The sequence below is a fragment of the Vitis riparia genome, chromosome 12, assembly GCF_004353265.1.
Source record: "Vitis riparia cultivar Riparia Gloire de Montpellier isolate 1030 chromosome 12, EGFV_Vit.rip_1.0, whole genome shotgun sequence".
In the NCBI taxonomy this organism is placed as follows: domain Eukaryota; kingdom Viridiplantae; phylum Streptophyta; class Magnoliopsida; order Vitales; family Vitaceae; genus Vitis; species Vitis riparia.
Genome location: NC_048442.1, coordinates 14,283,984 through 14,299,368, shown reverse-complemented (window position 1 = coordinate 14,299,368; position 15,385 = coordinate 14,283,984). Strand labels below are relative to the sequence as shown.

Here is a 15,385-nt window from a genome sequence, read left to right as displayed (position 1 = left end):
GGCTAGTTCACTTGGGCCTGAATCTTTCTTATTTGATTGTATAACCCAATCACGTCCTTATGGACCTTAAGTTCCCGATATCATTGAACTACCCAACAGGTTGTCTTCCAGAACTTATTCTTCTTGGTCACAAACAAGGAGTCTTAGAACCTCTGTAATCTAGTCATTCAATTCAGAGCAAGTAGCTTGTTTGCTCACCTTCTGTTGGCTTGGCTTTATCTATAAACAAATAACCAACTTGAAGTTTGGCCATGGAAGGGATGTTCGAGGAGCATGTAACCAAGGTGGCTACGCATGGCCATGCAAAATTTGGGCCGGAGGTAGGACAGGTGCTGGGAGTGATGCAATTCTAACCGTGGGACAAGGACGGTTTTGAACTGGGCCAGCATGTGCCAATTCAAGAGTGGGTTTTCTGTATTGGAACTTACTGTTGGTTCCTACTGCATGTCAATAGGCCTGCTTCTCCTTGAAGAGGTGGGCTGATCTCCCGGGATTTGGCTGCATTTAGCATGAGACGCAGCTTCTTTCCCTTGTGAACTTCAATCAAAAGCTTGCACTGTGAAATACAAATTGCCACCATATCTAAATATCAAGGAGTCTTCATATTCTATGCAATAATCTCTCACAAAGACTGGCCTTTCCATCATTCTACTGAATCAAGTCAGCATGCCAAGTGTTATCACCTGGGCTCATTAATGAAACAAACCCAGATATTCTGCATTCCATGAGCCTTGACTTATGTGAAGCCTATCCGAGAGATTATCCGTGCATACATCTTCTAGACGCCATCTTGTAACTAGGCCTTGTAAACAGAATTTGGTGCGTGACATATGCACAGGATCAAGAAAGTCAACATTCTGACCACCTTGAAGGCTTACAAATACTGTGACCATAGTGCACGAGGAAAATTAAACCACCCATGCCCACCGAGGAAGATTCATAGTCTGCAGTACCCCATTCTACATGGTTGCCTCACCCATATCCAGCATCGAGTAGAAATTTCCTCATCCTCAATTGTACTCCTCCATTGCATCTCTAGGCGTTTCAGTGTGGTCCATACGGCTTACAGACATCCAGAAATTTCTAACGGTATGTAAGGTGGCTCGTATGGGGCTCTCTCAAAAGCACCTCAATCAAAATGGTCAACCCAAATGAGGTACTCAACACCACGAACTTACCAGAAACATGGGAATAAGAAAAAAAAAAAAAAAAACAGGACAAGAACGGAAGAAATAGCAAAAGGAAATCAAGTAAAAAATGAATGTAGAAAGCCTCATTTCAGGTGACATCCATGGGCAAAGAACAGGTGGGATTAACAAAGAACACAAGCATGATTCTTATATGTCAAGTCCAAGGATGAAGCCATGCATCAACTACATACAGGAGGAGTCAAGGAAACCAAGATAAAATCAAACAGAGCATGTATGCAAACAAATAGATTCAGCAAAACAGACCAATAATCCTTAATGTCCAAACGAATCAATAAAATAACACCTAAGAATCTGCAGAAAAATGTAAAAGAATAAAGTGAAAATGAGGAAATGTGAAGTTCATAGAGACCTTACCTAGGAAGCGTCCTCTCGAGCAAGATTTTTGTCTAGCTTCCCCGCACTACCTAACTCTGCTCCAACTCTCTTTTGTCACAGCTTTTCTTGCTTTCTCTTATCCTTATCTCAAACTAACGTTCCCTGCTCTAGCTTTCCTCTACGGTAACAATTTGTCTGTCTTCCAGCACTCTTTTCTTCCTCCTTCGATCAGCTCATTCTTCCTGAAAACAGCTTTGGCTTCTCTCCAAAAACTCTCTCAAACCGCTCACGCCTCTGCTCTCTAAACTTTCCCTCTTCTCAGTTTTCTTCCTCTGCTCTGCCTAGATCCTCCTCTCTGGACAAACCTCATCGCTAAAAATACCTCCCTTTTCTCTCTACTCCTCTTTTTTTCTCACAGTCCAAAATGAGAATCCCCCATTCTCTCTCTCTCTCTAGCTCTTCTCATAGCCTCAAATCAGAATCCACTCCTCTGCCGAACAAAAAAACAAAAAACCTCTCAGCTAGAAATCCTAACCACCACACCATGCCAAGACAAAAGTGTCCCTTGCTACGTGTCTCTTGCAGCCCACTTCCCAACAGAGATTCCCCCTCAGGACCTTACCTTTCCCAAAAAAAAAAAAAAAAAGATGGGGAAAAAGGCTCTTGGCCAAAAACAAACAGAGGAAAGGACGCTCAGGAGGGCGACCGCATCCTCATCCCTACCAAGCTGCCCAAAAGAACTTCAAAAGCTTTAAAAACACTTAAATTTAAAAAAAAAAAACTGATCCTAAGATACCTCCAATAATCGTATTCGACCCAAAATAGTTCTCTATGGTCTCTAAAATATAACTTAAATATCAATAATGAGCTGAATAGACACAAACCATTAAGAGATGATGAAAAATTAAGTAAAATGATTTTAAACGTGCTCTTAAAAAGAGCAGGATGAGAGGAAAAATAATAATAAGAATGTGTGTGATAAAAACAAAATTAAGGGTATGCAATTCTTTATAAAAAGGTAACTAAAACATGGATAAAGTGTATTCCTAAATTATTTTTTTCCCCTGATTTTTGTTTTTATATAAACAACTAAAGAAAAAAAAATTTAATTCCTTAATTTCTTATTTCTATATTTTTTTTTCTTTCTTTCAAAATTTATAAGAATCAAGCATATTCTTTGAATTTGCCCAAACTAAGGCCTAGCTCCACTCTCTTCAAATTTGAACCATAGTTGGAGTTTCGCTAACTTCTAGACATCAATTCAAGTCTTGGATTATGGTTTCAATTAATACTTTACGATTATTTCCAAAGTAACTAACCCCACTTAAACAACACCCTCAAATCTTATCAGATGGATATTTTTTACAAAAAAGAAAAAAAAAACAATATGAAATGGATATTTTATGTGTAATAAAGACAAAAATGGTTGTAACTTGGAACCTTGTGATTGCAGTTGGAAGATCGAGAGAATGAGCCAAATAAAAGCATGTAGTATTTATTAAATTAATAAAAATGATTAAAAAAAAATCTATTCAATAAAACTATCAATTTAAAATAAAAGTTAATATGACATGTTAAAAGTTGTCAAGTGTGACTAATCTTTCAAAAGTGTACACTCAGAGAAAGTGAGTTGGGAATTGGGTATTAGTTAATTTTAATAAATTTTATATAGCAAGATAAGTAATAATAATAATAAAAAAAAAAAGTTAAAAGTGAGTAATGAAAAAAAAAATGCCAAGAATGCTTTATAATGGGTGGCTGCAATTCCAACATATGTCCATTATCTCGACATCCAAAACCAAATCCAAGAATTCATTAATCTTCTTATTCTTAAAGTTCGTTTTATAGTAATTCTAAAAAGTGTTTATAACATTTTTAACATTTAAATTTTTTTATTTTTTAAGTAATATAAAGACTAAAAATATTTATTGAAATCACTACCAAATGTACCTTTCTACTCATATTTTGGTAAGTTATGCTCCTATTTTTTCCCCCAATCAATTTTTATCTAACCTTTAAAAAAAAAAAGAATTAAGATTATTTTGGATGAGTGTAGGGTGCCTTAAAAACAAACGAAGTGCATTAAAATGCGATGCACCTATTCTACCTTACATCATAAAGTCTTAAGGAATCTTTAATATATGAATACCCTTAAGAAGTTTTCTTAATCTTAATTTTTTTTTAAGTATTTTTTATTTTATTTTAATTTTTATTTGCTTATTTTTTTGAAAGGCTTTTGAGGAGAATGGCTTGAATGAAAACTATTGAATTGTTTTATTTTTAATATATAATTAATTAGTTAAAATGGATGAAATAATATGATATTTATGAATTTAACCTTTTTTTTATGTTTTTTTTAAAAATAATCTATTTTTAATATAAATGTTTTTAATTATTTTAAATATTTATATATAAGTTTTTAAAAAAATTGTTTTTATAAGAAAAGAATAAGCATATTTTTTTCAAAATATTATCAAAGCTCACTAAGTGCAGGGTCTTTTGCTCTCCCTTTTGTTTCACCCATTCTCTGGTTCCATCTGTTGGTGAAGAGTTTGTAGAGAAGGGAAAGAGAGGAACCCTCAGATACAGAAAACTCACAAACCCACAAACATGTCGTTGGGTTATGCACAGAAGCTTTCCTACAAAGAAGACGTGGGCACTGTTGGAATGTCTGAGATTTTCGACCCACCCCATGTTTTGCAAGAAAAAGTAAGACCCATCTCTCTCTGTCGTTTGTCTTTTTTTCTTTGTGAATTTTGTTTTCCTTTTGGGCAGTTCTCATTCAAATATGCACACTCACACTCTCTTACCTTATGATTGCAAAACCCATGTGAATTACTTGGAATACATGTTTTGCTGGGCGGAAAAATCTGCTTTTTTGCTCTCTGTCGAACTATTTTTGGTGGGTGAGAGGTGTTTCTTTCTGTGGGTGGTGTATAAACGTTCTTGGGTAAAAGGAATTGAAAGGCGGGTCTTCTATGGAGGCTGATGATCTAGTCATTCATAAAGTGAATTTTATGAAGTTAGTGTGTTGATTTTGGTTAGGGATTAGGGTTAAAGGAAGTGAGTAATGTGAATGTTATTTTATGTTGGGGTTCATAAACTTGGGACAAGGCAAAGAATGTGGGGCGCAACAATGCTGGCGGTGGAGATAATGGTTGGAACATAGAGAAAAAAAATGTTTAAGGGGTCTACTTTTATAGTTTTATGAAGCCCACAAAACATAGTTGGCCTAGTTCTAAATGCGTGTGTATTGAGGGATAATAAAAATATGTTTAGGAGTGATTCTAGGAACTTTCTAGCACTTGAAATTTTTTTATCAAAAAGAGTTTTTTTCAAGTGCTAAAAAGGCTAGAAAGTCCTATAATCACTGCCAAGCAAGCTCTAACTGTTTCAGTGGATTTCTTTTGGATGTTTGCCATAAATTAGGTAATTTCATATGAGAATTTTATCAAAAGAGTGTCTATTGAGGTATTCTACACCATGCTGATGAGAGGGAGCAATTCATTTGTTTTCCTGGTGAGCATAGCTGTCCATGCTATCTAATTGACTTCCTACATTGTTTTAATGGCATGGCTAAGCACAGTGGAGATTTGCTTGGTTTATTCATTTTGAAGAAGTGTTAAGGTCTTCATCATTGGTGAGCAATTCATTGGTTCTGCTTAAGGCAGTCTTAGTCAGCATAATCTGGTCCTTTTTTCTCTGATCTCAATAGGAATACGCTCTGTGGAGCATGGATTTTACCAAACAAATTGTGTGATTCACAAAACATTTGAATGAGTAGTTACCTCTATTAGTAGGGGTGGAAGGAGTTTGAAGTTGTCTCTTCACCCTATAGTTGTGGTTTATGAAATTAATGATAAATGTACATCATCTTTGATGAGAGTGTTGGTTTAGATTTTCATTGCAGATTAGTCATAGTTTTTTGCTTTTCCATTTGATTATTTAAAATTGTAAATGCATGGTGGTTGAAATGATTAGTGGTCGTCATGTCTTGTAAATAATTGCTTATTATTTTGAATCAATTGCAAACTTTAAATTATATCAATTTATTAGTGCAAGGAATTTTGTCAAGGCACTGATACATTGAGCATATATCAATTAAACATATGGAATATATGTTTATCAAAATATCTGCTTTGGATTCTTTCGAATTTTGGGAGTCTTGTTTTTGTAGGGCTGAGATTTTAAGATCTCGACACAATTCTTTCTGTTGAAAATTGAAATATTGAAGCCAGAATGCTGAATGAATAAGAGTATCTACATGGCTATCACACATATCGAGCATCATATTACAGCAATTCATTATTTTCACGAGTTTTAGGTGGTTTAGATATTGGTGGTGTCTTAAAGTAAGAAAATGGGTTGTGTTTATTGATCTGTGTAGAGCTTGCACGTGATAACTTATCAACATGCATATCAGACATGTTGGAACGAAGTTGGCCACTTTTGCCAAGACTTGAGCGATTGACTTGAGCAAAAAACAGGTAATTGCAGGGGTAATGCACTATCTTAATCTGTGAATTCCTCCATATGTTCAAGTTGATCTTTTCCATATCAGTCTTACTCAGTTCTCCAGGATGTTGGGTATATTTTGCTAACTTCTATCCTTGTTTTTTAATATAGTGATCAATATAAAACGTGTTTGTTAATATGCAGCCACTTACTGGTTGGCCCAACCTTTTTATCATCAAGGTACAAAGATTGGTGGCATTTGATGAATCATACACCCTATATTTGACCTTTTTTCTGAGGAAAATAATTTTTTTTTATTAATATAAAATTGTTAATTTATCGTTTTATTACTTTACAAACTCAGAGATATTTCCATTGCCATATAATTCCCAAACATTTAACCATGCTTGAGAGGCAGGATCACCACCTGTTTTAGTATAGGAAAATAATTTTTTCTATTAATATCCTTTTCAATATATTTCCATTTTCCACCATGTTGTGTGACTTGAACCATATTAACCCAAAATTTGACTGAATTTTTTAATACCTGCTTGAGATTGTGGCATTTCATTTACGATTCAGAGAGTAGATATATGAAATGGACCCTCAGGGTAGCTAGTGTTCATGGACAGAAAGCTCCAGTGCTATGGCATCGTGGAAAAGGTCTTAAATATCTTATCTGGTTATTAGCATAGGTGTTTTCTTCTTTGAAAGTCTTCGTTACATGGTTCCTAACTGTTTATCATCTCATGATAATATTATCCCCTTTCTATCTTCTTCCTTGATGGAGAACCTTAATTACTTTTGATTTTAATCCTCCTGTTGCATTTGCAATATAGGTGTCCTTCTCAGATAGGCCTGATCTTAAAACAGCTGTTTTACAAAAGCAACCCTTTGTGCTGAAAGGGCATTTTCATTTATATAAATAGTGCAATAGATGGGGTTGGGTTTACAAATTTTTCTTACTGTTTAGATGTTTAGTTGCAAGGCCTGGGTTTATGTATTTGTTACCTTTGATACTATGCACTCATTGTGTAGACACTGATGCTATCCACCATTGCAAGTCCTCATTAGACGCACTGAAATGCTAATATGCCGAATAATTTTCTGATGTTATCCATTCATTTTTAGAAATTGTCTCATGAATTGATATTTTCTGGCTGTTTTAAAAGAATTCTATGAGCTTAGATAATAATGGTAAGAGATGACATGTTGATAATCAAATTTAAGTTTAGGTGATTACAGAAATGGGGATTAGATGGCAGGTTGGACAACTCCTCATCAAAGTTGCAACTTGTTTTGTCTTAATATTGTTGAACTACCAATTTTCCTAAAAGTTTAAGTTTGTAGGTTTTGAGTCCACAATCTATATTATGTTCTTTAACACCCTTCTTCATGTGGAGAGAAATACAGCCTTGTAGGTAAACAAAAACCCCTTTGGGCTCGATAAATTTGGGAAAATAAATATTATATGATGAGGCTTGAACATATGACCTCCTACCAGACGAGGCTTTAATATCATGTTAAACTACCAATTTTATTAAAAACTTAAGTTTATAGGATTTGGGTCCATAACATATATCATGATCTTTAGCATTTCTGTAACTCTGTTCTTCTTTCCTAACTTTTTTTTCCTTCCCCTTTTCTCTATTTACCAGGGAAATGGTTAGACCTAGACCCTTTTAAAATGGTCCTGACGCTGAATTTTAGTGATGGTTGTGGGTGTAAGTTCCCACTTCCCAGTCAACTTTCAGGTGAGAATTTGGGTTGTTCACATTTCCCACTTGCCCTTAAGTTTTTCTTCTCTATTTATTTCGAGGATAGTAGCAAGCTAATTAAGAGTAACAAGGATCATTAATTGTGATAGTATGAGAGGTTTTTACTTGAGAAGTTGGCCACAGTCTACATCAACATACTAATGAATGTTATTTACTTGTATTTTTAGTTCAAAATGAGAGTATAAAAAATTTCCCTCATTACTATATATGATCCCAATATTTTGCCTTGTAAATGAGCAGTTTGCCTCTTGAAGTATGACAAAAAAAATCAAGTTTAAACTGATGAACTAGTGGTCATGTCTTGCCCATAAAACCAAGTTAAAATTGACTGGTCGTGGACTTTGAACTGTGCAGGTAGTTACAGACAACATCAACCATGACAAGGATGTTGTGGTTCAGAAGCTTAGGAACACTGCAGTAGAAGATGAAAGCTGTGGGCAGGTTTTGGTTGTTGAGAGAGAGAAGACTTTAGCCCCCAAAAAGGAAACTACCGTTTATGCCATTGCAACCAACATTGTTTGGTACAGAGGCCTTTTGGCTTGCTCTGGACTATCAGAAGTCAATGGCAACATGGCAAGAAAGCATGCTGATGTGAATGATACTGAAAAGCCTTTGAAGAAATTGAAAATGCTAGGGTACATATACATTTGCTCCTTTTTTGGCATAGAAATTTGAGAAATCATCCTGCTACCCACAAGGGGAAATTTGACAGGGAAGTGTAGATAACATAGAAGTTAGAAGTGCATATATAGTATATATGGGCTCAGTGAATTTTGTATGCAAACACTTGGTCTCCTTTACTTAAATGTGAATATGGAATGGGGAGAGAGCATGTTTTTGCCACAACCCTTTTTGTCTGTAAATGTTTAGACAACTGTAAAGATCATCTTGGAGGAAACTAGGTTCTATGGATTATTTTTCCAGCCCTTGATTTTTCTCATTTTTATGTTTTCATACATACAAATTCAAGTGAAACCCTTAGATATACTCTTTCTTTGAGGAAAAAAAAAAAAAAATGGTGGGAATCAGGAACTTGCTTTTTCTTTTAGAATCTGCACTTGACTATAGATTTGGCATTTCAGAAAAGCCATAAAAGGACATACTGCTGCCTGGACTCTTTAAGGGAATCCCATTTTCCAGCCCCTTGTAGCCTTGTAGGCGGACCCTTCAAGGTCTTTGAAGGCTAAGTTGGTGGGTATGACAATGAGGTTCTATGAATTCAGTCTAGGGATGTTTCCGCGGCTCTAACGCGGAGTGGGAGTCAGCCATTGACTGGTTCTAATGGGGAAAGGACAGTGAAGTTGCAACTGCTGAATGTTGGGTGGGAACAGTAGGTCAAATGTGGCATCTGACAAAGCAGATGGTAGGAAGAATTTTGGGTCAAAATGGCCTTTTTTTTGGCAAATAATATTAAATCCGAGTAAACATGTGTTTGTTAGCCCTTTGTGGTCATGCAGATGCCATGGTGGTATTTTTTTTCTTCTTTAAAGTGAAATATTTTCAAAATGCGGTTTTTGAATTGGAATTGATGTTGGTTCTTGTTAATTAAAATAAAAAGTGAAAAACTTCAGGTGGCTCCACATGACATCAAGAGGACTATTTTGATAATAAGCTTGAAATGATTCCTATATATAATAATTTTTTGGTCATAAACATCATTTTGGTTCCACACTCTTAAGTAGGAAAGCAAGATAAGGCAACTGATAGATTAAATCACAATTTTTAAGTGGGATTTTGGACCAAAAATCTCAGCTTAAGAATGGAAAATTTTGTAATTTGGGGTTTCAATATCATAAGACTTGCAGCAGATTTGGTAATTTAGACAGATAAATTGTCAATTTTGGGTTGGGGAAAGAGTTTAGTTTGGACTCATTTCTATGTAGTTTTAATCTATCTATAATGGAAGAGAATATAACAGATATACCCAATGTGTACCAACTATTCTACAAGAATAACCAATATATATTAGATATAATGGGCCCACAAGAAGGGATTTTACCCTCTGATTTGTGATCATAGGATAGGAGGAACAAACCACCATAGATCAGTGAGTGCCTTCCTATGCTAATTTTCTTCACCCCACAAAAATATTCAAGTCTTCTAAGTCTTCTAAGTCTTCTATGTATTGAAGCTTCTTCTCACCTTCCTCATGGAAATAGATATATCAAAAAGGAAAAATAAAATAGGAAAAAGGGAGATGGAGGAGGAGGAGGGAGGGAGAGAGGGAGGGGGGTTTTAGAATTGTTGCAGAGCAAAAATGGCAGATGGTGCTGTGAACTTCTTACTAGAGAAACTAACAACCATCCTAGTGCAAAAAGCCTCATTACTGGGAGAAGCACAAGGTGAAATTGATGAGATTAAGCTTGAATTAGAGAGCATGAGATCCTTCTTAAGAGATGCAGAGAGAAGAAAGGAAAGGAGTGAATCAGTGGAAACATGGGTCAGGCAAGTGAGGGAAGTTGCATATGAAATTGAGGATATCGTTGATGAGTTCCTACATCACAAAGAAAGGTGTTGGCATGGGGATGGGCTCAAGGGTTTTGTCCAAGGTGTTGTCAACCTGCCCAAGGACATGACTGCAAGGCACCAAATCTCTTCAAAGCTGCAGAAGCTTAAGGCAAAGGTTCATGAAGTTTCAGAGAGAAGCAAGAGGTATGGTTTTGATGAGATCAATGAAGGAAGAAGACTAGGTGCAGCCTGTGAAAGGTGGGGAGAATTACCCATCTTTGCTGATGAAGATGAGTTAGTAGGGATGGAGGAAAACACACAGAAAATGCTTGAATGGTTGGAAGAAGATGAACCACACAGGACCATTTTCTCCATTGTGGGAATGGGTGGTTTAGGCAAGACTACTCTGGTCACTAAAGTCTACGAAAAGGTTAAGCGAGACTTTGACTGTTGGGCATGGATATCAGTTTCCCAAACAAATGGAAGTGGGGAGCTATTAAGAAGCATGATCAAAGAGTTTCTTGAGATCAAGCAAGTGATGGTTCCAAGCAACTTGGGGTCAATGAACTACATGCAGCTTGTGCGAATGCTCATAGACTATTTGCATCCAAAAAGGTATGTTGTCGTCTTAGATGATGTATGGAGCATAGATCTTTGGAGTCAAATCAGAGGTGTCTTCCCTAATAATAGAAATGGAAGCAGAATTATCCTCACAACAAGGAATGAGAATGTAGCTGCCTCTGTAGGAATTGGAAACCAAATTCATCGCCTTCAGCCCCTCCAAGATACTGATGCTTGGGCTCTCTTCTGCAAGAAGGCCTTTTGGAATGACCTGGGTCGCAGTTGTCCCAAAGAACTGGAACCATTAGCTCGTGCCATCATGAAGAAATGCGAAGGCCTGCCGCTTGCGATAGTGGCTGTTGGAGGGCTCATGTGCTCCAGAAACAAGACAGTTGCGGAATGGAAGAAGGTTTATGAAAGCATCAACTGGCAACTGAGCCACAATCCCATGCTTGAACAAGTGAAGAGCATATTGTTGTTGAGTTTCAATGATTTACCCTTCTACCTAAAGCACTGTTTCTTATACTGCTGCATTTTCCCTGATGGTTATCCAATCAAGAGGAAGAAGCTGATCAGGCTTTGGGTGGCAGAAGGGTTCATCACAGAAAGAAAAGGTATGACAATGGAGGAGATAGCAGAGGAGTACCTTACAGAGCTGATTTTTCGAAGCATGGTCCAAGTTACAGAGACTAATGATGAAGGAAGGGTGAAGACATGCCGAGTACACGACCTCATGCGTGAACTGGCCATGACAACATCTGAGAAGGAGGATTTCTGCACTGCATCTGATGGCAGAGAAGCAAGACTAGAAAGGAAGATCCACCGGTTATCAGTCTACAACAGAGGTGAAAACATCAGGTTGAGCGGGAGAATGTCACGTGGACTCCGCTCTTTCTTCGTCTTTGAGACTGATGTCTCCTCCCCATTCTCCCTGAATGAAGTGTTGGCCAAATTCAAACTACTGAGGGTCCTTGATTTGCAGGGAGTTTCCATTGAAACTGTGCCAAGCTCACTGCTTGGCCTATTCAATTTGAGGTACTTAAACCTGAGGGAGACAAAGGTGAGGGAGCTTCCTAAGCCTTTGGAAAGGCTCAAGAATCTACAGACCTTGGATGTCCGGAACACCAACATGGAGAGGCTTCCCAATGGAGTATCAAAGCTACTGAAACTACGACATCTGTACATGTATCACAACAATGAAGGGAGTTCCAGAACTCCCAGCCTTCTCAGAAGCATGCAGGCTCCTGCAGGAATATGGAATGCCCGGAGCTTGCAGACACTAGTATGCATCGAGGCAGAGGAGCAGCTTATCAAGCAAATCCAGAACCTGACTGAACTCAGAAGGTTGGAGATCACTAATTTGAGAGCAGTTGATGGGCCAAGACTCTGCGCTTCAGTTCAGAAGATGACAAGCCTTATCCGGCTAGGTGTAATGGCAGCTGATGGGGAAGAGCTTCAGCTGGCAGCTCTGTCTCTGCCCCCATTGGTTCTTCAAAAGCTAACACTGGTGGGAAGACTAGATGGCCTACCTCACTGGCTTGGATCACTGGCAAACCTCACTCACTTGCATCTGGGCTTGTCTCAACTGCAACAAGAAATAATTTCTTCTCTCAATGCTCTGTACAACCTGGTTTTCCTTCAGCTCAAGAAGGCTTATGATGGGGAGGTCCTGGACTTCAGGATCGGATGGTTTCCCAGGCTCAACAAACTGAATTTGCTGGAGCTCAGGCGATTGGATAGTGTAAGAGTAGAGGAGGGTGCACTGCCAAGCATCCAGGAGCTGTATCTGATTCGATGCCCGGCCTTGAAGGTACTTCCTGAGGGGATTGAATATCTTACCGGCCTTCAGAAGCTGCACTTGGAGGAAATGCCAGAAGAGCTTGTAGGAAGGCTGAGAAGTGATATTAGTGAAGATCAATCAAAGGTTCAACACATTCCTACAATCAATCATGTATTTATGGAAGATCAAAGTTGGGTAATTGAGACACTTTAATGGTTTAACTCTTCTTATATTTCTCTGAGAAACCTCTTCTGTTGATCAGAGGCAGCAACCCACATGACCATTTCACTCTTCATTAATTACTAATACAGAAATCTATTGATTTTTTGGCATGGCAGTATCAAAACATTTAACTTATGTTTGGTTTGGAAAATATTAAGAAAAGAAAAAAAAAATGTTAAAGAAAATGATATTTTCATATTCGATTTTATTAAGAAAATAAGAAAGAAAATCAAGTATAATTTAAATTAATAAGAAATTTATATATTTTTAAATTATTTAATCTTCATATAAAAAGAGTTAAAATAAATAAAATGAGTTTAATATAGTATATAAAAATAATTTATTGACTTTAAATTTATTTTTTATTTTCTTTTACTTTTCCTCTCTATTTTATTTTATTTTTAGATTTTCAAAAATCAAACATAGTCTTAGAGTTTTCATATTAATTTATAAGGAAAAAGGTTTTTAGCATATATTTGTAACGAACTTCTCTTTACGAATAAAGATGTTTTAAAGTTGTAGAAGTCCATTGAGTTCAAAGCAGATAATATTTACCTAAGGAGTAGATCATTATAAAATGATATCAAAACCTCTCATCAATCCTAATTTATAATTCTATAAGATATTACAAATACATTGTGTTTGTATGAGAGTAATTGTGATACCACGCATTGTTTCAAGAAACAAATTCTTAATATTATATATGTGACACTCAAACTCAAAGATCAAGGATACTATGATCATTTTCACGTGTCAAAACTAAGAGCTTAACACATGAATAACCGCAACTAATAAATTCATCATGTAGCTACCTCAAATTGATAATCAAAACATAATTCAAAAGGTTATGTATCTCTAATCCCTTAATATTGTAGTGTTAGTGAAAGCTTTGATGTCAACAATGTTAGTTCAAGAACACAAAGATAAAACAATCACACATACAGTACACGAGGTTTTAACGTGGTTCGACCAACCATGTTTACGTCCACGAATGAGAGAGAATGATTCTACTATACAATAGATAATATTATAGAGGATAAACCAAATACACTCCTTGTATCCATACCCTACTATGAGCCCTCTCGTTCCACAGAGTGCCTCCCTTTCTTCCTCACATCTCTATTCACCTCATATTGTCTCTATAGGTCCATCTCCATCTCATAATTTTTCTCCTCATGACTTAGAATATTTATAGAGATATTTCCAACAACCTTTCTTATTCTATAAGGAAGTCTAATATTATAATAATATACCAACCTAGAAATATTCTGTATAATATTTTTTATAAAAAAAAAATCTATACTAATTAGAAATTTGAGACACTTCCTAACAAATATTATATATATGACACTTCAAACCCAAAGGTTAAGGGTACTACCATCATTTCACATGTCAAAGTTGTCAAACCAAAGAGCCTAACATATAAATGACCTTGACTAACAAATCCATCATGTAGCTAGTTGATAATTACCTCAAATTGACAATCAAAACATAATTCAAAAGCTTATAAATCTTTGATCCAAAATTAATTAAAATATCCAAACAATAAATTTGATGTGTAAACGTTTTGTGTTAGCAATTCTGGGCCAAGATTCTTATTGTGTTTCTCCTAACTCAACTTCTGAAAGAAAATTTTATGGGTGTTAAGCTAAAAATCATCTTTTGAATGAAAAAAATTATTTCAAAATAGATGATTTAGTATAAGTTTTATCCCTACTTTAATATTCATCACACTTAAAAGTATTATCCAAAATTTTTCTTTGTGAATTCAAAAAGAGACCAAGATCAAGTTTGTTATGGACTCCAAATATTATTCACGAAAAGAAAGTAGATAGGTTAAGTTTGAAGGTTTATTAATTGAGAGTATTAACTGCATGTGAATTGTATTGATTATTTTATTTTGAAAGTGTTGGTTTATTATTTTTTTTTTGTTTGTCGATGAGATTGAAAGAAAATATGAGTTCTTAATACTTATGAGGTATCATCTCAAAATGATTCTAAAAAAATACCTATTCACCCCTCTTAAACAATAGCACAATATCAAGAGAGAGTCAAATACATATATACATATATATATTAATATTGATGGGTTTCACAGAAGACGATGACAATATTCTCTATACAAAATAGCAGAGTAGCCCATTTACCAATGCTAGTGGCTTCCAAGTAATGCAACCCAAAAGAATTGTTTACAGATCCGGCACATGCCCACTGAATTAATTACAGATCCGGCACATGCCCACCATCCACCACTCTGTAGTTCATCAATGGGGGATTTCACTCATGTAAAATAGGTCAGGTTCCATCTACGATTCTACAGCCATCTGCGGTACCGTTCTTTTCACGGTAGTATAAAAAAGGTGTTGGTCACTTGGTCCTAGTCAATAGGCAAACTCGACCAATACCCCAAAACAAGCAAACAACAAATAAAAATAGAAGATGTTACTTATCAGGTTGATCGGCTGATATCGCGCATTAAAGGTTTCTGGCCCCAGCTACCCGAAATACCATTAGCCCCTTAGACGCACAAGACTCCCCTCACCTCCACAAGCCTATAAGATTAAAAGTTTCTCTTTTTTCGATGTGGGATTGAAGAAACAAGCTTCAATACTTTA

At 36.1% G+C, this 15,385-nt stretch overlaps 2 protein-coding genes and 1 long non-coding RNA gene across 8 annotated transcripts; 2 read left to right on the top strand and 1 right to left on the bottom strand.

Moving 5' to 3' along the window:
- Positions 1 to 226: 226 nt before the first annotated feature.
- Positions 227 to 2,020, bottom strand: LOC117926326. The gene is made up of 2 exons (XR_004653109.1): positions 1,566 to 2,020; positions 227 to 1,373 (listed from the first exon to the last, which is right to left on the bottom strand). It is a non-coding gene; the product is annotated as an uncharacterized LOC117926326 (long non-coding RNA).
- A 2,006-nt stretch (positions 2,021 to 4,026) lies between these two features.
- Positions 4,027 to 8,682, top strand: LOC117926262. Of its 6 annotated transcripts, none has more exons than XR_004653097.1 (4): positions 4,027 to 4,235; positions 5,914 to 6,013; positions 7,640 to 7,735; positions 8,114 to 8,682. XR_004653097.1 is itself a non-coding variant. In XM_034845347.1 (3 exons), the coding sequence occupies exons 2-3, from the start codon at positions 7,694 to 7,696 to the stop codon at positions 8,432 to 8,434; spliced, it is 363 nt and encodes a 120-aa protein (XP_034701238.1). In that variant the 5' UTR covers positions 4,027 to 4,235; positions 7,640 to 7,693; the 3' UTR covers positions 8,435 to 8,682. The 6 variants fall into 6 exon arrangements, 1 of the variants encoding a protein (XP_034701238.1); XR_004653095.1 differs by having other exon boundaries at positions 6,153 to 7,735; XR_004653096.1 differs by having other exon boundaries at positions 5,914 to 6,025.
- A 1,306-nt stretch (positions 8,683 to 9,988) lies between these two features.
- Positions 9,989 to 12,780, top strand: LOC117926135 (disease resistance protein RPM1-like). Its single transcript, XM_034845210.1, has one exon. The coding sequence runs from the start codon at positions 10,017 to 10,019 to the stop codon at positions 12,759 to 12,761; it is 2,745 nt and encodes a 914-aa protein (XP_034701101.1). The 5' UTR covers positions 9,989 to 10,016; the 3' UTR covers positions 12,762 to 12,780.
- Positions 12,781 to 15,385: the final 2,605 nt, after the last annotated feature.